General features: G+C 39.7%; 1 protein-coding gene across 2 annotated transcripts in view; it reads right to left on the reverse strand.

Moving 5' to 3' along the window:
• The window catches only part of adgra3 (adhesion G protein-coupled receptor A3), a 133,604-nt gene extending 108,249 nt beyond the window's left edge, over positions 1–25,355 (reverse strand). Inside the window, exons 1-2 of one of the 2 annotated variants that reach the window (XM_072563150.1) lie at positions 25,337–25,355; positions 23,473–24,648 (exon numbers count right to left, since the gene is read on the reverse strand). In XM_072563150.1, coding sequence (XP_072419251.1) covers positions 23,473–23,714 — 242 coding nt within the window. In that variant the 5' untranslated portion in view covers positions 23,715–24,648; positions 25,337–25,355. Of the gene's footprint in view, positions 1–23,472; positions 24,649–25,002; positions 25,107–25,336 lie in introns of those variants that run through there. The other variant, XM_072563085.1, reaches the window with a different exon arrangement.
• Between the last annotated feature and the right edge of the window lie 618 nt (positions 25,356–25,973).

Below are 25,973 nucleotides of genomic sequence, written 5' to 3' on the forward strand. Positions count from 1 at the left end.
GTGTGCTCTCACCAAAGCCTTGTACAATTACAAATAGACATCCCTGTTCCTGCACTCTAATCTTATTGTTCTGAACACCAACATGCTATTTGTCTTCTTCACTGCTTACTAACTTTGCAAGGAAAATGTGTACAAAATATGCAAAGAAACCTCAACAACTTTCGACTAAAATTCAAACTCTCAATACACCAAGAAGGAGCAGTCAAACATGTAATACAATTTCCCACATAGTGAGCTCACAGTTTTGGCAGAAAATGTTCAGTGAATGACACTTGCAGCTGATTGAACCCAAAATAATGTTCACTAGAAGATAATTGGCAGTATGCTGTTAGATCAACCTAGAATGCCAACAATAAGTTCCAATAAGATCGATCACCTCCTACCACCCATCAGCTCTCAACTCGATTTGGAGTGGTCTTTGGCTTCTAGTTGTGTTCTGTACTTCCTAGTATGATGTGCCTCTCTCCCTTTGCTTCCATCTATTACAAAATGTCTCCTTCCCACTTGTATAAGCCCCTTAACCTACTTCAAATTTTGCCTACTGAATAATTCAAATCCCTTTTACAATTCTTCGCCACTGCCAATATTACCTCCTTCTGGTTCTTCCCATTTTCCTATTCCCGGAAATCATTCACATCATCAGTCTCGTTGCCCATTTAGAAAGACTTTGGATGTCCTGAGATTACTGAAGATACTAAGGTGATGTACAAGTTCTTCCTTTCAAAAAAATGTTGCAAACTATCTTTCCTCTTTGACCTGAATACTTGCAAAGATGTTAGTGAATAGGAAATGTTTTCAGTGCATGTGTGCACACAGGCTCAGAATAATTGAGCAACTTTGAAGACTGAGATCAATAGAGTTTTGTTGGATAAATGGTATCAAATGTCACAGAGCAAAGCTGGTTGAATTGACTTGATTATACATACCGACCACTATCTAATCAAACAGCATACTGGCTCACAGTCCTGAAAAATCTACCCATTTCAACATTAAATATAAATTTTACCATGACCCACTAAAGTTCTAACAAAGCTTCTTTCCTTAGACTGAGGAAAGACAGTGGACATCAGATAAACAACACCTTCTCCCCGTCAACACAGTGGATAGCACTGCTGCCTCATAGCGCCAGAGACCCGGGTTCGATTCCCGCCTCAGGCAACTGTCTGTGTGGAGTTTGCACATTCTCCCCGTGTCTGCGTGGGTTTTCTCCGGGTGCTCCGATTTCCTCCCACAGTCCAAAAACGTGCAGGTTAGGGGAATTGGCCATGCTAAATTGCCCGTAGTGTTAGGTGAAGGGGTAAATGTCGGGGAATGGGTCTGGGTGGGTTGCTCTTCGGAGGGTCGGTGTGGACTTGTTGGGCCGAAGGGCCCGTTTGCACACTAAGTAATCTAATCTAAGATCATCAACTCCACCACTGCACAACATATAAAACTCAAATCTATGTACTAAAGTAGAAATGGCTGGAAAAACTCCGCACATCTGGCAGCATGAAGAGCTACTGGACTTGAAACATTAACTCTGCTTTCTCTCCACAGATGCTGCCAAACCTGAGTTTTTTTAGCAATTTCTGTTTTTGTATCCGATTTCCAGCACCTGCAATTTTTTTTTGTTAAATCAATACACATCTGATTTGGATTGACAAGCAACCTGAAACTCTGCCCTTTTCTTTAGTCACTCTGCCCACATAGAACCTCCTTAGTAATCTGCCTCTGCAACAGCTTTACTCCCTTATCTAGCATCGTCTAGTATACCTAAAACATAGGTGAAAGTGAGTACTGCAGATGATAAAGATTAGAGTCGAGTATGTGGGGCTGGAAAAGCAGAGCAGGTCAGACAGCATTAGAGGAGGAGAAAATTGACATTTTGGGCAAAAGCCCTTCATCAGGAATCACCCCAGACTTTACTGCTCCTTAAATGATGCCTGAACTGCTGTGCTATACCTAAAACATGTTTTGTGGCCATTTATGCATACTCACAGTTAAGAGTTAGAAATTAGGCCAATAATCCTCACTAACCCAACAACACACTGCTTTTCTCTTTTACTCCCAGAAAATAAACAGTAAGAGAACAGCAGAAACCAAAAAAGGGAGGAGAAACTAAAAACAGAAGCCCAAGGGATATTGGAGGACTAACATATGGATGACAGAAGTGAGACTGGTTGCACACCATGACTGACAAACTCAACAGTAAACGGCACTCTTTCGTAGTCACATGAATTTTTTTTAATAAGAACAGGTAAGGAAGTGGGTTTTCTGCAAAAGGTAACAACTCCCGATAGCCTTTCCACCCCTGCAAGCCACAAGCAAAGAGTATGATGGATTGGTTGCAGCTCCACCGACATGGAAGCTCATTGCCATGGAGACCAAAGCAGGCTGTTTCATTCACCATCTTAAACCTCCCTGCACCACCACAGCACCCACTGAGAAGGATATAGTTTACACCATGGACTGCAACATTTTTCCAAAGGTGTGACAGCACCTCACAAACCAACAAGCTCTACCACATAGAAGGGCAAGAACATTAAACATATGGGAATACCATCACCTCCAAGATCATTTCTAGTCATACTCAGTCCATCCTGACTTACAAAGATATCACCATTTCTTCATCATTGCTAAATAACATCAACATGGAGTACTTTCTCTACACCAAATATTGTGGTTCTAGAAGGCAGCTCACAAGCATCTTAAAGAGCAATTAAGGATGGGCCTCCTGAGCAACACCCACATTTCATGAAGTATGTTTCAGAAAAGTTAACAATTACCACAAGCTTCAATTACCTTGAATTTTTCCTCCAGTTCTGTATCATGGAGGTGTATTAAATCAGCAGTTCAACATCAGAAATAACATCATTCCAGACTTTAAATTAACATGATTAGCAGCACAGGAGATTCACTTATAAAATATTAAGAAAAAAAATCCCCTTCATATCCAAAGAAGCAGCTTTCATGATTATTCTTTTGATGCTATTTTCCCTATTTTGCTTAACTGTGGTTCATATTTCAAGAAAAAAATTCTTTAAACTCTTAATAATTGTATCCACAATACATGACTTAAAAGAAACAGGAAATTATATGTTGTGCGTATGTATAAACATACCTTAAACTAAACTGAAAATTTGGTATCACTTACCATACATCAAAAGAATTTAGTATCGGGTGTTTACAGTACACATATTCAAAAGTTAGCATCAGTGCAAAGATGTTTTGAGTTTTACACTACACTTAAGAGTGTGAGTTGACTGTCAGGCTCTTAACTGACTTTGACGAGTAGGAAAATGAGAACAACCCCTCCAGAAAGTCCCTGCCATTTCACTCCAATGTACAGGTACCCATTAGGGTGACATGGTAGCTCAATGGCTAGCACTGCTGCCTCACAGTGTCATGGACTCCATTTCAATTTAATCCTTGTGCAACTGTCCATGTGCAGTTTGCACATTCTCCCCGTGTCTGTGTGGGTTTCCTCCAGTTTCCTCCCACAGTCCAAAGGTGTGCAGGTTAGGTGGACTGGCCACACCAAATTGCCCATAGTGTCCAAGAGTGTGCAGTCTACCAGAGTTAGTAACAGTAAACACAGGGTTACAGCAATAGGGTAGGGGTGGGTCTGGTTGGGATGGTCTTAAGGCGGTTGTTGTGGACTCTCTGGACTTAATGGCCTGCTTCTGCACTGTAGGGATTCTATGATTTTATTATCTCCAGATCCAGGTTACATCTGCAATAATAAACATGAATGGAAATCACTTTGCATTAATACTGCAAATACAAAGTTTCCAAAATGGATGTCAGTGACTGTACCGATGATGTAAACTTAATTAGAAAAGGATGACATTTCCTAGAAGACATTATAAATCCTTGGCAGAAAAAATTTCAAATCAGTTTTCTACTACCTTAATAAGAATTGATATTTCATTATTGCCAAATAACTGCAGTATTTCATTTAAAGCAGAGTTACAAATTTTCAGTTTTATAGCTCAAAAAAGTAGTGGACATAGATAGCTTTATCAGACAATTCCAGCATTGATTAATGGTAGAACAATTTGCTGAGAAGAGAGAAACATTGCTGCAACAGATTGACCCACATGTTTAAATCCAAGCAGGAAACAATCTTTACCATTACTGTGATACATTAAGTGTGCTAAAATACCCAACAGCTGTATAAACAAAATGTAAAAGACCCAAAGATGCACCCAAGAAAGACAGAGTAAAAATTAATAATTCAGGATATCAGTTTTCTGAAAGATTTCTCGACAGTCAAAAAATAATTGCAAAGCTGAAAGCAGTTTGTCTACTTTTTAAAATTATGTAATTATTTCAATCTGATAGCATTTGCCTTTCAAAAAGGGAAAGAGAACAGTAATGAAAACCATCTTGTTACTAAATTAGCTCAACTAAGCAGATCAATGGATGGTTGATTTCACACAAAGACCTAAAATTGGCCAATTGTTGGGAAATAAACTGTTCAGTCTTGGATGGTGAGCTAATATGCAAAATGTAATTAATCTTACTCCCAACTCCTCCCTTCTTTCTGCTCCCCATCGCAGCCCAGCCCCACCCTCCATCCCATGCACTTTGACACAAATGTCAACTCCATCTTAAGGTGGAATAATTAGTTAGTAAATGTTTATTGCATCTGCTGGATTACAAACTAAAAAACAAATATAAAAATACTAAAGCCAGTTAACTATCTCAGGCTTGTATGGGCACGCTAACTCCTCTGACAGAATTTTACAGCCTTTGAAAAATGGACCGACTAGCTCAGTTCAGACTTGTTGTAAGCATCTTACAATACTTAAGTTTACAAAAATAAGTCTTCATTTTAAACTGAAAATTCATCCTAGAAGTATGTCTCATGTTCCTTTAAAAGGTTCACTCAGAAAAATCCTTCTCTTCTTTCCAATGCTGATTGTTCTTAGTATCTCTGCCTTTCCAGTAATTTTTGTTCAGATTTTTTGTTTTTCCTTTCCTTCATCCCTATAATTCACCTTTTGTTGTTCAGGAAGAATGCACCAAATTCTAAACTCAAATGAGCCTGATACAGACAAAAAAAACAGGCTCCCAGGCTATACAAGGTTTTCTACTCGAGTTCATTCTGGATCTGCATTGTAAATATGGCTTCACAATTCTGTCTTTAGTAGCTGCTTTGTTACCATGGTGATGCAGAGAACTCCCATGAAATACAAATCACAGCAAAGACATGATCTCCATGAGTATGCACTGGTCTGCCAAATACAGCTCCACTCCAAAGTGTAAGGAAAACTCAAAAGGGACAGACCCACAATTCATGGTTAACTAGAAATGTTAATGACTGAACCAAGCTTACAAAGAACCCAAGCTTAAAGAAAACAATGCACATAATTATGCAGAGGCAGATGGCAGGTCAGAATTATAAGCTACAAAGAATGATCAAAATAAACAAACAGAAAAATTACAGTACAAGAGTAAGCCAGCCAGAAACATAAAAACAGGTAGTCATTGGGTCTATTTAAGGCTGAGACAGATTGATTCTTGATCAGTAAGGGAACCTAAAGGGCAGGAAAGTGGACATGAGGACTGTCAAATCAGCCATGATCCTATTAAAGGTGAAGGTGCCTCAAGGGGCTGAATGTCCTATTCCTATTTTTTCGCGAAAGGTGGCAAGTAGGTGATGTTTGGGCTACCAGCCGTTCTGCTCCCCTTTGCATGATCAACCGCATCCTTTTGTTTTAAACTTTATTTTCTCTTCTTTTAAATTTGGAATAAAATTCATTTTTTTCTTCATTCTGCAGTTGCAGTGGTGGAGAGAGGTTGTGGGGTGCTGTTGAGTGGTGGATCCAGTCCACTCCTGGTGGCCACGGCAGTCACAGATTGAGCAACTGTTTGAGCTTCAAATGAATTAGAGTCTATTCTTTTCCTGTAATATTTGGCGGCATCTGCAACAGCGGTAGACTGAATGATCTCTCGATCGTCAGGAGGTAACTACGATGGTCAACCAGTTCTCAGAAGTCGAGACAGGTCCTCAAGAGTTGGGACTGTCTCCTGGCTATGGCAGCGGTTGGAGTATCAGTGGCGATGAGGCAGCTTTGTCAGAGGTGACGTTCTGGGTCAGGTCAGTGGCAGTGGGGGCTGCTACAACATGCTTCCTCCTTGGTGTTAGAGGGAGGGAGGGAGGGCTTTGGCGGCCGCAGAGTGTGGCGGTAAGCCGTAGCAACTTAAGAAATCAAGCAACCATGTATGGAACAAAAAAATGAAATTTGTCCTAACTTCATATGATTTATTTCTTGTCATAATTTATGTTATTAAAATGGCACTGGCTTCTGGTACATTTGAAATGGGTTGCTAGAGGAAGTGGTGGAGGCTGGTACAATTGCAACATTTAAAAGGCATCTGGATGGGTACATGAATAGGAAGGGTTTGGAGGGATATGGGCCAGATGCTGGCAAATGGGACTAGATTGGGTTGAGATATCTGGTCAGCATGAACAGGTTGGACCAAAGGGTCTGTTTCCATGCTGTACGTCTCTATGACATACACATTGGACTACATTTTCATAAATACATGTGACAATAAATTACTCTTATTGTCAAAGAGTTTCTGTAGATATTTTAGAAAGAAAAAGATCAGTGGAGTGCATTCGTCCTGCAGAAAATGAAACTGGAAAATTAAGACTGGAAAATAAGGGAATGGCAACGATCAGTTTTCATTGCAATGATTAAGTAATATCCTCAAAGCAGTATTAAAAACCAGGAAGTAGAAGGGAAATGCGAACTCAGGAAAACCAAATTACTAGAGAAGTGGCACTGAGTAAGTTATTGGGGCTGCAGGCTGACAAGACCCTGAGTCCTGATGGGCTTCTTTATAGGATCTTAAAAGAAGCAGTTAGTGAGATACTTGATGCTTTCTTTGTAAATTTTCCAAAACACTCTTGATTTGGGGAAGATCCCTTTAGATTGGAAAGCAGCAACTGAACTAATTTATTCAAAACAGGAAACTACAGGCTTAATATTGGTCACAGGAGAAATGCTAGAAGTTATTAATAAATAAGTTTAGATTAGATTCCCTACAGTATGGAAACAGGCCCTTCGGCCAACAAGTCCATACCGACCCTCCGAAAAGTAACCCACCCAAACCCACATACCTCTGACTAATGCACCTACCACTGTGGGCAGTTTAGCATGACCAATTTACCTAATTTGCACACCTTTGGGTTGTGGGAGGAAACCAGAGCATCCAGAGGAAACCCATGCAGACACAGGGAAAATATGCAAACTCCACACAGACAGTCACCCAAGGTGGGACTTGAACGCAGTCCCTGGCGCTGTGAGGCAGCAGTGCTAACCACTGAGCCACTGTGCTTATGGCAGAGCAGTTGGATAAATTCAAGGCAATTGGACAAGGTCAATGCGGTTTTGTGGAAGGGAAATCATATTTAATGAATTTACTGAACTTGCTGGAGGGGGTAACACCTGCTGTGGATAAAGGAGAATCAGTGAAAATACTGTATTCAGATTTCTATAAAGCATTCAATAAGGTGCTACATCAAAGATTATTGCAACAATTAAAAAGCACATGGTGGTATGGGGTAGCATATTGACATGGATAGTAAATAGGCTGGCTAATAACAAGTAGATTGGGAGAAATGTGCCCTTTTGTAAGGTTTGTAAGATGTAATGTGGTGTACCACAGGAATCAGTTCTGGTACCTCAAATGTTTACAATTTAGAACAATGACTTGGATGACTGGATGTAAAGTATAGCTGCCAAAATTGAAGCTGGCCCAAAGATACATGGGATAACAAGCAGACACAGGGATGCTGCAAAGAGAAACAGATACTTCAAATGAGTGTGGCATCTCAAGCATAATGTGCAAAAATGTCCATTTTGACAGGAAGAATAAACAAGAAGCATAAACAAGATCAGAATGCAGATACAACAAGCAACTAGAAAAGCGAATAAAATGTTATCATTTATTGAAAGTGGAATTGACCACAAAAGTAGAAAGTTTATGCTTCAGATATAGAGCATACCTATACTAGTAAAACTGCACCTGGAGTTCTAGGGTACTGTATCAGTCACTTTGTTGAAGTAAAGATGGAAAATGCTTTGGAAGAGGTTCAAAGAAAGTATATTAGACTAATGCCTGCAATGAGGGGGTCATTAGAATTAGAGGGGGTCATTTCAGAACGGAAATGCGGAGACATTTCTTCAGCCAGAGAGTGGTGGGCCTGTGGAATTCATTGCCACGGAGTGCAGTGGAAGCCGGGACGCTAAATGTCTTCAAGGCCGAGATTGATAGGTTCTTGTTGTCTAGAGGAATTAAGGGCTACGGGGAGAACGCTGGCAAGTGGAGCTGAAATGCGCATCAGCCATGATTGAATGGCGGAGTGGACTCGATGGGCCGAATGGCCTTACTTCCACTCCTATGTCTTATGAGTGAATTGTTTTAGAAGGAATGACTGAAGAGGCTAGGCATATGGTGTTTAGAAGATTAAGGGGCAACTTGGTTGAACCACAAAGTTCTGAGATGGCTTAATTCAGTAGAAGCGTAGAGGCTGTTTCCTCTTTGGATAATCAAGAAATTGGGGTCACTATTTAAAAGTTAGGGGCTGGCCATTTAAAACAGAGATGAAGAACTTTTCTTTCTCTCACTGTCGCAAGTCTTTGGAATGCTCTGGTCAAAGCAGAATCCTTGAAACTACTTGAAGAGGTGAGCAGATTTGTTTTTTTTAATTCATTCATGGGCTGCCTGTTACTAGATGCTCTTGGAAAAGTGATGGTGAGCTGCCTTCTTGAACTGATGCAAACACTATAGGTGTTGTCCTGATTTCCGCCTCCCCTACAAAACGCTCGGAGACAGTGTAGTTTTACCTCCTTCATCTTTATTCCGGGCCCTGGAGCGAGAGAGAACGATTGCCCATGTGCACAGAGACATGAGTTCCCGGTCTTCTCTGGAATAGGAGTTTCTGAATGAATTATATAGCCATTTTACAAGAAGGAGCATCCGGATAAGGCAACATACATATTGATTGGGTGACCGTTACAATCAACGAGTGTCAATAGTTAAGATTAAGCCATCTACTCACACAATGAATAATTGGCTTCACATTATGAATACTTGGCTTCACATTATGAATACTTTTTCACCTTTTTAAACTGACCTTACATACTGAATGCTTCCAATATTGTTAAATGGCTCTACACAATGAATGTTTTTCCATCTTGTTAACCCATTACCCTTGCCTCCAGCACCCCATTGTGGCTGCAAATTCTTTTCTGATCTGAGTCATGCTCAGCTTAACCTCTTGTTTCACAAAACTCTGAACTTAACTCTTTCTCTACCTGCTTATACCCTATACATATTCTCATAGGTAGACCCACAATGCCATTAGGGAGAGAATTCTAGGATTTTATCCCAGCAGGAAGAAATAGTGATATTTCCAAGTCAGATGGTGAGTGGTGTGGAGTGGAACTTGCAAATAATGTTTCCATGATCTGTTGTACTTATCCTTCTAGATTAGTTATGGGTTTGGAAGGTACTGTCAAAGGATCTTTGATGAATTTCTGCAATGCATCTTGTAGAAGATATACAATGCTACTAGCAAGTGTCAACGGACGAGAGAGTGGAATGGTGCTAATCAAGTGGGCTGCTTTGTCCTGGAAGGTGTCAAGCTTGAGTGTAGTTAGAACTACACTATTCCTGGTTAATGAGGAGCATTCCATCAACCACCTGACTTATGCCTGTAGATGGTGGACAGCTTTGGGCAGTCAGGTAATGATTATTTGCTACAGAGGCTAGGAACACTACAGTGTGTAGCTCGTTTCCTGACTCCCCAAAACCTGCCAACCATCTGTAAAACACAGTCAGAGTGTGATGAAATACTTGTTAAGCAGGGAAGTGAAGGATTATTAGGTGGTTGGAAAGAAATATTTGAGTTACAACTGGATCTGCCACAATCTGAATGGCACAGCAGGATCATGGAGTTGAAGGTCCTATTCCTGCTCCTTGCATGTATGTTTGTATGCATGTAGTCCATGTTTCCAAACAATACATTTCCCTGCCAAATTTGGAAATAAGTAGAATAACCTTCTTAATGATGATGCTTAACAGTGTTAGTGTTTGATGGATAACTTTTTTTTAAAAAAAGGATTCAGGAATAAATGAACAAAGAAATATGATTCTCCCAAAAAGTAATTAAATGTTAGATACAAAGATCATAACATTTCTTATCGTTGCAATTAGCACAGTTGTTTAGGTGTTTCTTCATTATTAATATAATTTAGCATCCTGATGGCAGAAACCCATGAAACTATCCAAATGACACTGTCAACCTTATTTTCCAATGCTACTTATTCTACATTTGTGATGATAGAGTGTGGGACTACTTAAATAAAACATTCCCGCCATTTCAATGTAAACTGCTCAATCCCCTTAGATGTTCATGTTTTCAAATATTTTTAAAATTGTATCTACATTAGCCTTGGTTTCTTGTCAAATAGAAAACAAGGGAAAATTCAGGTCTATTTCATCACATTAAAATATTTTGCAATCATAATAATACATCACAATCTAATCAGTAGTCACTAAGGCTCATAATACTACCCAAGTGATGAGATAAAATAGGAGATGAAAGCAAACAGAAGTGCCCCACACTACAAGCACATGGCAATAAATTAAAATTATGCTATCAAAGTAAGAACATAATGTCATGGAATTAAGCAGGGTCAATCAATATCATTCATATTAATTCACAAAAACAAATTACCGATTTTTGATAAGATTTGTAGCTCAGGTTGATGGTAAGCATGTAAGTTAGCTCACTGAGCTTGAAGGTTTGTATGTAACATCATCAGTTAGTGTCTCTGGTGAAGCACTGGTGATATGTCCTGCCTCTCTATTTATGGGCCTTGGTTTCTTAATGGAGGTGATGCCATTTCCAGTTCTTTTTTTTTTCAAAGGGGAGGTAGGTAGGGTCTAAATTGATCTGTTTATTGGAGTTCTGGTTAGAATGTCATGTCTCTAAGAATTCTCGTGCATGTCTTTGTTTCACCTGTCTTAGAATGCGTCTGCTGTCCCAGTCAAAGTAGTGTCCTCCTTTGACTGTATGTATAGGTACTAGTGATAGTGGGTCGTGTCTTTTGGTGGCTAGTTGGTGTTAGTGTATCCTGGTAGCAAGTTTCCTGATAGTTTGTCCAAAGTAGTGTATTTTAAAGTTCTTACAAGGTATCTTGTAAATGATGTTAGCTTTGCTGGTAGTATCTAATGGATACTTTAGGCTCATTAGTTGCTGTTTAAGTGTGTTACCGTTTGTGGGCTACCATGATGCCAAGCTTAAACTAGCAGGAAACTTGCCACCAGGATACACGAACACCAACTGGCCACCAAAAGACATGCCCCACTATCACTAGTTTCTATACATACAGACAAAGAAGGATATCACTTTGATAAGGACAACATACACATTCTAAGACAGGTAAAACAAAGACACGCATGAGAATTCTTACAGGTATGGCATTCTTACCAGAACTCCATCAATAAATACATAGGATTTAAGTCAATCTACCTTCCCTTGAAAAAAAAGAACTGGAAATGACATAACCCACTTTAAGAAACCAAGACCTATGAATAGAGAGGCAGAACATGCCACCAGTGCTTCACAGGAGACTCTCCCTGATGAGGTTACCGAGTATGGTGACGAAATGTCTGAAACCAAACCTTCAAGCTCAGTGAGTGAACTTACATACTTACAAATTAATTACTTGCTGATATGTTATTTCATTTTCATTTTTCAAAAATCAAATAGAAAATGCGGCAAAATAAAAAAATAAATTCCATTCGTATTATCCTTTATAAACTGATTATGACTTATTTGAACAGTTATAATTTTCCAAATGAATTCTACCATGACCAAATAGATGCATCAAGTATTATGGCAGACATGTAAACAGACCAACATGTAAGAACTTCAAATGTGCTGGCATTGCCATAAGGTCCATTTCACATGACTAAAATTACTATCAGTAATGTCAGTAATAAATGGCCAAATACAAAATAGCTCACACCATTTCATTGCTTTGCAATTCAATATATATTGAGATTCGAACAGTGAGTATGATAAATAAAATAGATACTTTCTCAATAAACTGCCGATAAATATTTAATTTTTTTAATTAAGATCAGCAATCCATATATGGGTCATGTGTGCACTACCTCAAGTGGTTAAATAGATCAAAATGAAATGAAAAAATTATGACAATTTTCAAACAATCCACAGCTTTTCATGTGCTGTATATGGACTTCATCCATACCCACAGGACTAACCACAAATACTTTGCATAACCTGTTTTTTGTTTGAAGATATAAAACCATGTTATTCATTTATTTATTTCTTCCTTCTCATTTGAGGAAAAAAAAAGGTATACACCACAAAACCAGAAGGGAAATGGTGAGAAAATAACTTGTAAACATGAGGATCTAATTTTTGAGGAAAAAAGCAACTTGAACTAAGAAACGTATTAATGCACTATTTCACAGACATGCAGATCCATCTCTTCTGTACTTTCATACCTTTGTCACCTTTGGATAGTACACTTCATGATGTACTGAATATACTTTCTTCCATATAAAGTTAGGATTATTTTTAAATGGAAGGCTTTACGACAGAGCATAGTTACTATGAAATAAGAAAAAGGTGCCTTTTCGACCTCTCCTTCCAATAGCTCCATGAAATTTACGCCATCTTGGAGCAGGTCAAAATTAATTACTTTCCTGACAGATGAACAGCCAGGCAAATAATGAAGGAGAAAACTCTTAGCAGGTTAGAAACATGTTCAGAACAAGGAAAGACAGTTGTGGTTGAAGGACAAATCATTTCAGTTCGAGGACATCACTGCAGACCCAACAATCTTCAGCTGCTTCATCATTGGCCTTCCTTTCATCATAAGATCAAAGGGGGGATGTTTGCTGATGATTGCACCATTCATGATTTCTTAGATACTGAAGCATTAGTGTATGCAACAAGAACAACCCAAGAAAAATCGTGTCACACAAGTGACAGACAATGACCATCGCCAACAAGATAGAATCTAAAAATTATCCCTTTAAGTTCAATTGCATTATCATTGCTGAATCCTCATCTATCAACTGTTAGGGGGTTATCACTGACCAGCAGCGCAACCAGCCTTATACTTACTGTATACAGGCAGGAGGCTGGAAGAACACAGCAAGCCAGGTAGCATCAAGAGGTGGAGAAGTCAACGTTTCAGGTGTAACTCTTCTTCAGTCCGAAACATTGACTTCTTCACCTCCTGATGCTACCCATCTTGCTGTGTTCTTTCAGTCTCCTGCCTGTCAACTTTGGATTCCAGCATCTGCAGTTTTTTTTTTGTCTCTTATACATACTGTGGCTGAAGGACCTGAACTTAAGGGAATTTATATTTGCCAGGAATTAGTGTTGGAGAGACTGTTAGGTCTGAAGGTTGATAAGTCCCTGGGGCCTGATGGTCTACATCCCAGGGTACTGAAGGAGGTGGCTCGAGAAATCGTGGATGCGTTGGTGATTATTTTCCAGAGTTCAATAGATTCGGGATCAGTTCCTGTGGATTGGAGGGTGGCTAATGTTGTACCACTTTTTAAGAAAGGTGGGAGAGAGAAAGCAGGAAATTATAAACCAGTTAGTCTGACCTCAGTGATGGGAAAGATGCTGGAGTCTATTATAAAGGATGAAATTACGACACATCTGGATAGTAGTAATAGGATAGATCAGAGTCAGCATGAATTTATGAAGGGGAAATCATGCTTGACTAATAGTCTGGAATTTTTTGTGGATGTAACTCTGAAGATGGACGAGGGAGATCCAGTGGATGTAGTTTACCTGACTTTCAGAAAGCTTTTGATAAAGTCCTACAAAAGAGGTTAGTGAGCAAAATTAGGGAGCATGGTATTGGGGGCAAAGTACTAACTTGGATTGAAAGTTGGTTGGCTGATAGGAAACAAAGTAGTGATAAATGCTCCATTTCGGAATGACAGGCAGTGACCAGTGGGGTACCGCAGGGATCAGTACTGGGACTGCAGCTTTTTACAATATATGTTAATGATATAGAAGATGGTATTAGCAATAACATTAGCAAATTTGCTGATGATACTAAGCTGGGTGGCAGGGTGAAATGTGATGAGGATGTTAGGAGATTACAGGGTGACCTGGACAAGTTAGGTGAGTTGTCAGATGCATGGCAGATGCAGTTTAATATGGATAAATGTATGGTTATCCACTTCGGTGGCAAGAACAGGAAGGCAGATTACTACCTAAATGGAATCAATTTAGGTAAAGGGGCAGTACAGAGAGTTTGTACACCAGTCAATGAAGGTAAGCATGCAGGTACAGCAGGTAGTGAAGAAGGCTAATAGCATGCTGGCCTTCATAACAAGAGGAATTGAGTATAGAAGCAAGAAGGTTCTTCTGCAGCTGTACAGGGCCCTGGTGAGACCACACCTGGAGTACTGTGTGCAGTTCTGGTCTCCAAATTTGAGGAAAGACATTCTGGCTATTGAGGGAGTGCAGTGTAGGTTCATGAGGTCAATTCCTGGAAATGGCGGGAATACCTTACACTGAAAGACTGGAGCGACTGGGCTTGTATACCCTTGAGTTTAGAAGACGGAGAGGGGATCTGATTGAGACATATAAGATTATTAAAGGATTGGACACTCTGGAGGCAGGAAACATGTTTCTGCTGATGGGGGAGTGCAGAACCAGAGGACACAGCTTAAAAATACGGGGTAGACCATTTAAGACAGAGATGAGGAGAAACTTCTTCACCCAGAGAGTGGTGGCTGTGTGGAATGCTCTGCCCCAGAGGGCAGTGGAGGCCCAGTCTCTGGATTCATTTAAGAAAGAGTTGGATAGAGCTCTCAAGGATTGTGGAATCAAGGATTATGGAGTTAAGGCAGGAACAGAATACTGATTAAGGATGATCAGCCATGATGCAGGCTCAAAGGGCAGAATGGCCTACTCCTGCACCTATTGTCTATTGGCTTACAATAGGTAGTCAAAGATTAGGAATTCTACAGTGAGTAATTCTCCTCCTGTCTCCTGAAAGATTAACCATCAAAGTGGACGTCAAAAGCCATGGAATTTGCCCCACTTCACTTGATGAGTGTAGCTCCAAAGCTCAAAAAGCTTGACGTCATCTAGAAGAAAGCATTAATTTGAAAGGTACCCCATGGACCGCCTCAATATTCACTCCCTACACCACCAAAGCGCAATGATAGTAATATTTACCATTTATAGAGATGCACTGCAGCAACTTACAAGACTACTTCAACCTCTTGAACAGACTTTAAAGGCTGAATGGCCATTTCCTGCTCCTTGTTCATATGTTTGAATGCACGTGCTGTAAGAACCAGTAGATGACATTCCCACTCCAAATTTGGAACCAAATGGAATAACTTGTTCAGCAATGAAGCTTAGCATATGGATATTAACACTAAAAAAGGCAAGAGCACCAGGTACATTGGAATACACAGGAAAACCACCACTGGCCACTTCCCCTCAAACCCACATATTATCCTGACCTGGAACTATAAATTGTATGTCCTCACTGTACTTTGATCCTGGATCTCCCTTCCCTCTTGGTGTAGTTACATCCCAAGGACTAGAAGGCAGCTCACCTCACCTTCTCTAGGTAACTTACAGAGATGGGCAACATATACTAGCCTAACTAAGCTTTCCCACATCATATGAAAGAATAACAGAAGTTCCAAATAAACACAAGAAAAACCACTTAACCGTCAACTCAATTAAACACTGCTTTAAAAAACTAAATTGATGTTTACTAATATGTTGTCAAAAGGTGGACCCTTTTCAGGATGCCTGGCAACTCTGTTTTCTCAATAAGCATGATTTAAGATCAGATGAAGTAGGTCATTTTTGGAATTGCTTGGGCTCCGATATTTGTAATCTTTATCGATCTCTTAGTTGAGGGGGCAGAGTGTACTGTTCACTTTCACAGTGGCACAAGGCCATGTGGGAAAATAGCTCTGAGGAGAAATGTGCAAATAAATATTGGCAAGTACGTAAATGGAGAAGATGATAGCAGACAGATTATCTAAACCTGCCCTCAACTCTCATAGCCCTGTTCACCCATGAACCATAATTGTGAAACCTCTACTTTAAAATTTTGTTTTTTGTTTGCAAATGTCAGCACGACCTCAACATGCCCAATTGCTAATTTCCACCTCAACAACACTCAGATTTCTGCAATTCTTATCTTCAGGGCATCACCCTTTGAATCATTCAACCCTTGGTAGCCCTATTAGTGTTCAGTTTCTAAACTCTGAAACTCTGTCTATAAATCTCTCCATCGCTCTTTCATTTAAGACGCTCTTTAAACATCCCTCTTTGACCAGCCTTTTGATCATATATCCAATACCGACAACCTGATATATAAAATTTTGTTTGATAACACTCCTATAAAATGCCATGGCACATTTTATGGTATGAAAGACTCTGTATAACTGCAAATTCACACAGCAACACCACTACAAGGATTACATTTCAAGATGACAGACCACTCACCTCAAGCCAACTGAAGATGAATACAAAAATGCAGCCTTGCCTGCATCCACTATATGCAAAGAACCACTTTCTCTTTAAAAGTAGGTAGAACTATAAATGTCAAAAATATTTTATGTCCTAAGGGAGTCATTAAGTAAATACTAAAAGAGCATATAATAATTATGTCCCACACTTTGTCCAGCCTAGTATGTGAATATTCAGCAACAAAACAAAAAACAGAAATTGTTGGAAAACCCAACAGGTCTAGCAGCATCTGTACAGAGAGAAACAGAGATAACATGGCAAGTCCAGTGACCCTTCTTCAAAAATTCTTATGTTTGATTCAGATCTCCAGCATTCACAGTTCTGTTTTTTTTATTTTCGTGAATATTCAACACTATATTGTGGAGAAAACATTACAGCCTGATAAAGCATACAGCTAGCATGAGATTTAAACAGAGATTTGTCACTGGCTAAAACATATTATGTTCTCAGACCAGGGAGTTAATGAGTTGCCAACAATTCAACTCAACGTCATTCCAAAATATTTTAAATCACTTTGTTGGAGCACAAAATGAGAGAACTTATACTTGATAAAAAAGTAGATAAAACTTATCCAACATTGCAAGATACAAGTCTATGACAAATAGAGTGAGGATTTCAATCTGACTTTTTCTAACATCATAAACATAACTGGCAAGATATCAATCTTCTGTGCTGTAAGCCTGTATGGTTCTATCCCTACTATGCTACATGTTGCCACTGGAAGAATGGCACTGAAAAATAGACAATTCCACCACTGGATCAACCGGCTTAACTTTAGAACAGAACACTGGAAATAAACTATGCTCCAGAAACAAAGTTTTGAGGTATTTTTTAGCCAATAACACATTAATGATTGAATAAAAGATTCAGCAATCACTTTCCACAAATCATGAAAACAAATGCAAGTTTTGTTGACCCATCTCCAAAAGGTATTAAAAGAATATATTTGTGCATTAGACTTTACTTTCAAAGGGAGAAGTTTCAAAAAACGCATTACAGAGCTATGCTTTCCAGTAATCTCTTGAACAAAATGTATACCTGTACTTGGTCAAAGGATATTTCAGTTGTACTTGCCTGATATTTGTATTACACATTTTTTTCTTTATTAATTTTGTGGTGTTATTATAGTCACCAGTATTTCAAATCACAAACTCACCAAGTGAAAAATAATATAAATTTAAAAGTATAAATTTTTTTGAAATGCATCCTTTTGTGCATCAGGCTGAGACATAACTGGACACACATTCAAATAGTTTTAATTAAGCATTTAATGGTATAAGTCTTCGCCCTGAATTTGTAAATATGTGCAAGTGGATGCACAATCCTGGCATTTGATTAATACTGTATTCTTTTAGTATAAAGTCAAACACACTTGCAACAGAGTTTTTATCCAGCTACAACACATCTCCACAAGTCAAAATTCCTTTCAATTACATAGTTATCTGTAGATCTTCATTTTCTACACTTCAGTATCATTTGTGAACAATATCTTCAGAACAATCATTAATAACTCAAAACAGCAATCATGGTACTTTGAGATTTCATTTACCATCAATGAATTGGAACATGACTCTTTGACTAATCAAAGCCTCCAATTATCTAACCAGATAACAAAGTTAGAGTGAATGATAAGGTTCCTTTGAAGGACACCATCAACAATATCATACGCTCTGTTATCCTATGAAAACACAGACGCTCATACAAGTTTTGTTTCAATTTGAAGTTTTAGCATACCTCACATGTGAACTGGCCCAAAAAACACTCCTGGGTTGGAAGTACAATACAGATATTAAATTCAACTCGAAATATTTTATTCAATTGAGCAGTTAAATATGTGGCATTATATATAGCTGTGGTTAAATATATATAAAAGGTTTGATAAATTATGAGTCACAAAGTGCATGACCATATTAGCATTTTCTCAAAGGATACATAATAAGCAAATGGAAATATTACAGTCAATTATTTCAGACATGGATTAGACATGGCTTTTCCTATTCACCTAAAATAGGTTAGTTGATCTGATGTGAAAACAAAATACAAACCTTCAAGATAAAAAAAATTTTTCAGTAATGGAATATTATAAGTCCCCAGAAGAGCCATGCCTAAAGATCTCTTTACCAAATGCTTCATGTAATTGTTTAATCTCAAATACTCTTCTTATTAACAATAAAATTATTCAATTGTATCAGAATGGTGTTCTATTCATTTTCAGCTGCATGATCCTTTGTGGTTATTTTCTTTTCGCTTGAGAAGTTAAAATATTATTCCAGAAAATAATTGATAACCAAATCCTAGCAGTTGCAGATCAAGATACACAACAATCAGCTGAATTCATTGCATACAGTATTTACATAATCTGGCAAAATTTCACTTTCCAGACATCAGTCATAGAATTCTAACACACTGTCACGCATTATATGCATTTTACAGCAACACTAACATTATCCCTGATCTGGAATAGCAAATATTCTACATAATCCCATTATTTTCAGACTACAGATGACATCATTTCTCCAGTTATCAAACTAAAGAACTCGAGCAAAAAATGTTGCATCCAAAACTACGTGCACTTTTAGAATAAGTCATAAAATCTAAACATCCAAAATCCAATACAAGTACAATATGGATTTTTGAAAGCTTAACTGATTACTTTTGCAATATTTGCCCTGCCACAACTATTGGCACACAATTTCTATTCACCAAATGTACTGACTTAAAAAAAAGTCACTGGATTGAACACTAAACAAATTGAGAAATTTGGGAGTCCTCTTCCATGAATCACAAAAAGCTAGCATCTCAGTTCACTGGGTAATAGGGAACGCAAATGGAATGTTGGCCTTTATTTCAAAAGGAATGGAACATTAAAATAGGGAGGGTTTGTTAAAGCTACACAAGGCACTAGTCAGACCACAGCTGGAATACTGTGAACAATTTTGAGTCCCTATCTAAAGAAAGCTATATTGGCACTACAGGCAATCCAGAGAAGGTTCAGCTGGCTGGAACCAGCTGTGAGGGACTATTTGTTGACAAGAGGTTGAGTAGGTTGGGCCTATACTCATTGGACTTCAGAAGAATGACAGGCAATTTTATCTAAACATTTAAGAATCTTAGAGGATTTGACAGGATTCCACCACATCCTCTGGCAGCTTATTCCATACACGTACCACCCTCTGTGTGAAAAGGTTGCCCCTTCGGTCTCTTTTATATCTTTCCCCTCTCACCCTAAAACTATGCCCTCTAGTATACAAGTCCTGCTAAGATTTGCTTTCCCAAAATGCAGCACCTCGCATTTATCTGAATTAAACTCCATCTGCCACTTCTCAGCCTTACAAGGATGTTACCAGGACTGGAGGATTTGAGTTATAGGGAGAGGCTGAATAAGCTTGGGTTTTTTTCTCTGGAGTATTAGAGGCTGATATATATCTTACAGAGGTTTACAAAATCATGAGGAGCACAGTTAGGATGAATAGATGTGGAAAGGTTGTTTCCTCTTGGGAGAGAGTCCAGGATGCTAGGACATAACCTCAGAATAAAATGTCAGACATCTAACACAAAGATGAGAAGGAATTTCCTCTCTCAGATGTTAATTAATCTGTTGAATTCTTTATCATCAAGCACCATTCAGGTTGACTCATTAAATACACTGCAGGCAGAGATAAATAAATTTTAATCTATATTTTAATTCCTCAGGGTTATGAGGAAAAGACAGGAAAATGGAGTTGAGGGTTATTAGATCATCCACGATCTTACTGAATAGTACAGTATACTCAAATGGGCCAAATGGCCCATTTCTGCTCCTTTGTCTTATAGTCTAAGAAAATAATGCTCAGAACACTTCTTTTAATCTATAGACTCCAAATAACTTTTTTAAAGGCATGAAATCTTCACAGGCACATTTTGCTCATCTTAAATCATCAGACCAAGTTGTTAACTCACTCTCCAACCTTTGCCAATACCAACCTTCATCCATCTATTAGCTGTATATAGGAAATTGTACTGGTGCAATGTGAAAATAGGAGGCATGGTTGTTAAGTTTGCAGATGACACCAAAATTGGTGGTGTAGTAGACAGTAAAAAAGATTATCGCAGAGGACAAAGGAACCTTGATCAGAATGGCCAATGGACCGAGGAGTGGCAGGTGAAGTCAATTTAAATAAATGTGAGATGTTGCATTTTGGTAATGCTGAAAAACACATGCCAGAGGAAATGGTGGAGGTGGGTACAATTACAACATTTAAAAGGCATCTGGAATAGGAAGGGTTTAAAGGGATTATGGACCAAATGCTGGCAAATGGGACAAGGTCAGATTGGGACATCTGGTCAGCATGGATAAGTTGAACCAATGGGTCTGTCTCCATGTTGTATGTCTCTGTGACTCTATAACTCTGACTGTGAACTCAACAAAGTACGTAGAAGAGGGAAAACTACAAAACTGTAGAACAAATACTTTTGCATTATGTCCTAATATAAGGATTAATACAATTAATGGTAGGGCCCTGGGGAGTATTGCCAAATAAAGGAACCTAAGTGTGCAAGTGCATAATTCCTTGAAAGTGCAGTCACAAGTGGACAGGGTGGTAATGAAAGCATTTGGTACGCTTGCCTTCATGATCAGTGCAGAGTATCGAAGTTGGGACGTCATGCTGCAGCTGGGTAGGACATTGGTGAGGCAATTTATGGTATACCGAGTACAATTCTGGTCACCCTTCTACTGGAAGGATGTTGTTAAACTTGGGAGGTTGCAAAAATGATGATTTATACAGTCATAGAGATGTACAGCATGAAAACAGACTCTTCGGTCCAACCCATCCATGCCAACCAGATATCCCAGCCCAATCTAGTCCCATCTGCCAGCACCTGGCCCATAGCCCTCCAAACCCTTCCTATTCATATACCCATTCAGATGCCTTTTAAATGTTGCAATTGTACCAGCCCCCACCACATCCTCTGGCAGCTCATTCCATACACGTACCACCCTCTGTGTGAAAAGGTTGCCCCTTCGGTCTCTTATATCTTTCCCCTCTCACCCTAAAACTATGCCCTCTAGTATACAAGTCCTGCTAAGATTTGCTTTCCCAAAATGCCGCACCCTTCATTTATCTGAATTAAACTGCATCTGCCACTTCTCAGCCTTACTAGGATGTTACCAGGACTGGAGGATTTGAGTTACAGGGAGAGGCTGAATAAGCTTGGGTTTTTTTCTCTGCAGTATTAGAGACTGATATATATCTTACAGAGGTTTATAAAATCACGAGGGGAACAGTTAGGATGAATAGCCAAAGTCTTTATTCCTCGGGTGGGGAAGTCCAATACTAGAGGGCATATGTTTAAGGCAAGAAGAGAAATATTTAAATAGGAACTGAGGGGCAATGTTTTCAGGCAGGTGGTGGTGCATTAATAGAATAAGCTGCCAGAGGAAATGGTGTAGGTGGGTACAATTACAACATTTAAAAGGCATCTGGAATAGGAAGGGTTTAAAGGGATATGGACCAAATGCTGGAAAACTGGACTCTATGGCTCTATAACTCTGACCATGAACTCAACATGTAGAAGAGGGAAAATTACAAAAACCATACAAATTATTTTTTCATTGTGTCCTAATACCTTATAACATTTCCATTTCAAGTCAAAATTTTGTGATAAAAATAAATCAGTGAATTTTTTTTAACGTTTGCTTCCTGTTTCTGAAAGCCAATAATGAAAAAGTTGGGCTGCTCAAAGGAATATTCTTTTGCGTACATTTTCAGGATCGGTATCGTGTTCCATTAGAGCATTTAATAACAATGCAAAAATCCCATGGTCAAAACAATTTCTGTCTAATAGGTACAACCATTATAGAAATAGTTTATCCTAGTTCAAAACGCTATTTCAGCTGCAAAGTAAGTTTGGTTGCAGATTTTTCTAATTAGCAGTTTAGTGTTTTTTTAATATAACAAAAAAAACGCATGCCTAAGCTTTTCTTCACCATATCAGTGCATCACATTGATTGTTATTGCCTGAAGCTCACAAATTTACAGGGCTGTTTAAAAATGGTTGAACATAATCAAAGAGAATACTAGTAGTTAAAACATGTGAAAAGAAACTTCATTCAACTTCATGAACAACCTTCCTACCACATTCAAAACTTTTATGTTTACTATTTTACAGATACTGCACCTACAATATGGTGCAAAGTATTTCAGTTTCATGCTAATGTTAAACTCATTTTGTGAGATCTGAGTGTTAAGGCCCGACATGAAGTCGAAAGAGTCAAATGGAGGCTTCATTCAGTGGGGTCAAAATTACTCACATCAACAAATTCATTCTTGCCCATTGACAGTGTATGCACATAACAACATACAGATCAATATCTGTTAAAAAAAACTGCTTGCACACCTCTCCAGTCGGTGCCATTAACGTGGAAGCTTTTTGAAAATAAAGTGCTATCCAAGTTATTGTGCAGATTATAGTCAGGAGTTTATAAAAATGTGAATTCAATTAGTGCCAGAAACATGATATTACATGGATACTCTAAAATACGCTGTCTGGAATATGCAGATTCCCTTTAATTCAGACAACAAATATAAGTATCTATTTAAACCACAGTCTTTTTGATGACTATTTTGGCCATCAGTTTTTTTCCACATTGAGAAACTGTTCACCAAAGTGTCCATTTGGTAGATGGATAATTTCAGTGCATCCGCCTTCTACTAAACACCAGATAATCGTTGGAAAGAACTACATTGTTGACCCTTATATAAACATTTGTGCTTACACAGTCGGATGAGATTTCTGAAATTAACCTCGGAAATTTATTTTAAAAACGGAGCACGTTGAACTTCGCCACAAGTTCAAACGTCTAAGCGAGAAAGCACCCGCTCCCCAAAACCTTGCAAAGATTGTGAATACTTCATACTTACAGAGTAACTGTCCTGTTGGGGAGGGTATCCAGTGGGAAAAGCTCCGTCAACTCGAGGTTCGTACACACTATTTTTTTATCTGCTGTCCCAGAGACTAAGGTGACTACCGGGGAGGAGGATGAGAGTTTCCCGGTGTTTTTTGGACGTTCCTCCAAGCGTTTACAGCCACTTGGAACCGAAATGCAACCACCTACCACCAACAATAAAAGCACCCCTGACAGCTCGGCGATAGGCGATTTCATTTTCTGTAAATAGTCACTGGGCTTCAGCAGGACGGACAAACTGCTGAGGTTTGCGTCTGAGCCTGTGTGTGTGTGTGTGTGTGTTCTCCTCCCTTTAAAGATGAATAAGAAGCCCGTCCAACAGGGCCCGGGATGCACAATAATTCTCCATTCAAAAATCTGGAACTGGAAACGGTGCAACGCAATTCACGATCAGTACACGCGCCTCACGGTTTATATATTTTTTAAAAATTAAACATCGTCGGTGGGCTCCCGTTCTTCAATCGGCATCACGTTTCTTGTCTCCATCAAAGCTGGATCCCACCCGGAATCAGTCCACATTTACTCGAGCAGCTCCTACAGCAGCAACATGCGGGAGGGAGGGTTAGGCAGAGACAGAGACCCCCCCTCCCCCGGAGTGTGTGTGTGTCTGTAGGGAGGGGGTCACCACCAAAGCGACAGCTCCCAAACAGCAGCCGCACCAACCTTGCAGACACACACTCACTCACACAAAGAAACGCCGAACCTTCCCCACATTGATCCCCAGACTCTTCCCCAAAACCCCCCTCCACATCAACAAGCCAACCTCCCTCCCTGGAGAAACACACAGACACAGAGAGAGAGAGAGACCCGCAGCTCCAGACACAGATCAAATTCGTCCTCAAGTCAATGCAGTTTTTTTTCTCTTTTGAAATAAAGAGTCAAAGTCGGAAAGATCATGCAACGTGCGCTTCAAAACTTTGCGTCGTTTCGCCACAGAATATTTGGGGGGCGGGGGAGGTAGATACACGTTTGATGTGGATTTGTTTTTGTTGTTTGCTTTTTGTTTCTATTCACGGATGTTCCCAGTGCTGAGGATTCCTCCTTCCCCCACACTCTCCGCGGGCCCGTCTGGGATTGTGTTTTGGTTTTTCCTTCTCTTTCTCCTTGTGTCCCGCTGTCTTTTGTCTCGATCCTGGGAAAGAAAAAAAAAGTTGGCGTCAGCGGAGACGCTGTTTCCGAGCTGCATCCTCCATGTTGAAGTGTTTCCAACTCGGGGGGGGGTGTCCCCGTCCCCTCACACAAGCCCAGCGTGACCACTGCTGCTCGGTCTCACCGGCTCACACACTCAATCTCAGCATCTCTCTTTCACACTCCTCACGGGCAGGGAAGGCCAAGCCGACCTCCCTCCCTTCCCTGGGGAAGTTCCTGACTTCTCGCCGGTTGTACTTTCACCCCGCGGGCTGCCCAGAGTGGCCTTCCCTCTCCCCGTTGAGAAATCCGGCAGGTTAACTGCGGACAGACCACGGATTTCTGGACTTCAACTCACCCCCGAGTTCCTGCCTCCCGACGTTACAAAAGTTGAAATAAAGTGCGACTCATGTTTCACATTCCAACGCGCTACAACCGCGACTGCACTTCGAAACTAGTTTTAATTGGCCGCGAGACGCTTTGAGACACCCTAGAGTTGTGAAAGTCGCTATATAAATTTCACATCTATTATTTTCCCATTGAAGCACGGCCGCAGGGGTACAGTGACTAAGTATAAAACGCACACATCCGAATTCTGCGATTCTTGCCAGTGTTTGAAGAATTGCATTTTGTAATTACATTAATTTAGAATTATAAGCAAGGAAATCCTCCTCATGATCATTGAGTGTTACCCTTGATTGGTGAATCACTTCCACTCCATGTCGTACAGTACCAGGGGGAGCACTGAGGTTGACAAGGACACAGAATATATTCTGGGGACTTCAAAGCACCACTACCGACTGAACCATCTAAGTCCTAAAGGACATATCTACTGCAACAGGTGGTGAGGGATCAATCTAATTGACTTCCTCCCCGCTGTCATTAAAACATCTATCCACGATGGTATCAATAAGAATGGCCAGCGCAGAGTCCTTGTGGAGACAAAGCTCTGTTTTCGCATTGAGGATAACTTCATTATAAGGCGTGGTCCTACCACCATGCTAAATTAGGCTGAAACAGATCCAGCAACTCAAAACTGGGCATCCGTGACGTTCTGTTAACCATTAGCAGCAGTAAAATTGCATTCAACCACACCATTACCATCAATGGAGAGTGCAAGAGAGCATAACAGAAGCACTACCAGACACACCTAAAAATAAGGTGTCAACTTGGTGAATCGAGAGTGTGTTGCTGGAAAAGCACAGCAGGTCAGGCAGCATCCAAGGAGTAGAAGAATCGACATTTTGGATATATCCCCTTCATCATGCATTTTCCTGATGAAGGGCTTATGCCCGAAACATCGATTTTTCTGCTTCTCGGATGCTGCTA

Source organism: Chiloscyllium punctatum, chromosome 1 (assembly GCF_047496795.1).
Source record: "Chiloscyllium punctatum isolate Juve2018m chromosome 1, sChiPun1.3, whole genome shotgun sequence".
NCBI classification, from domain to species: domain Eukaryota; kingdom Metazoa; phylum Chordata; class Chondrichthyes; order Orectolobiformes; family Hemiscylliidae; genus Chiloscyllium; species Chiloscyllium punctatum.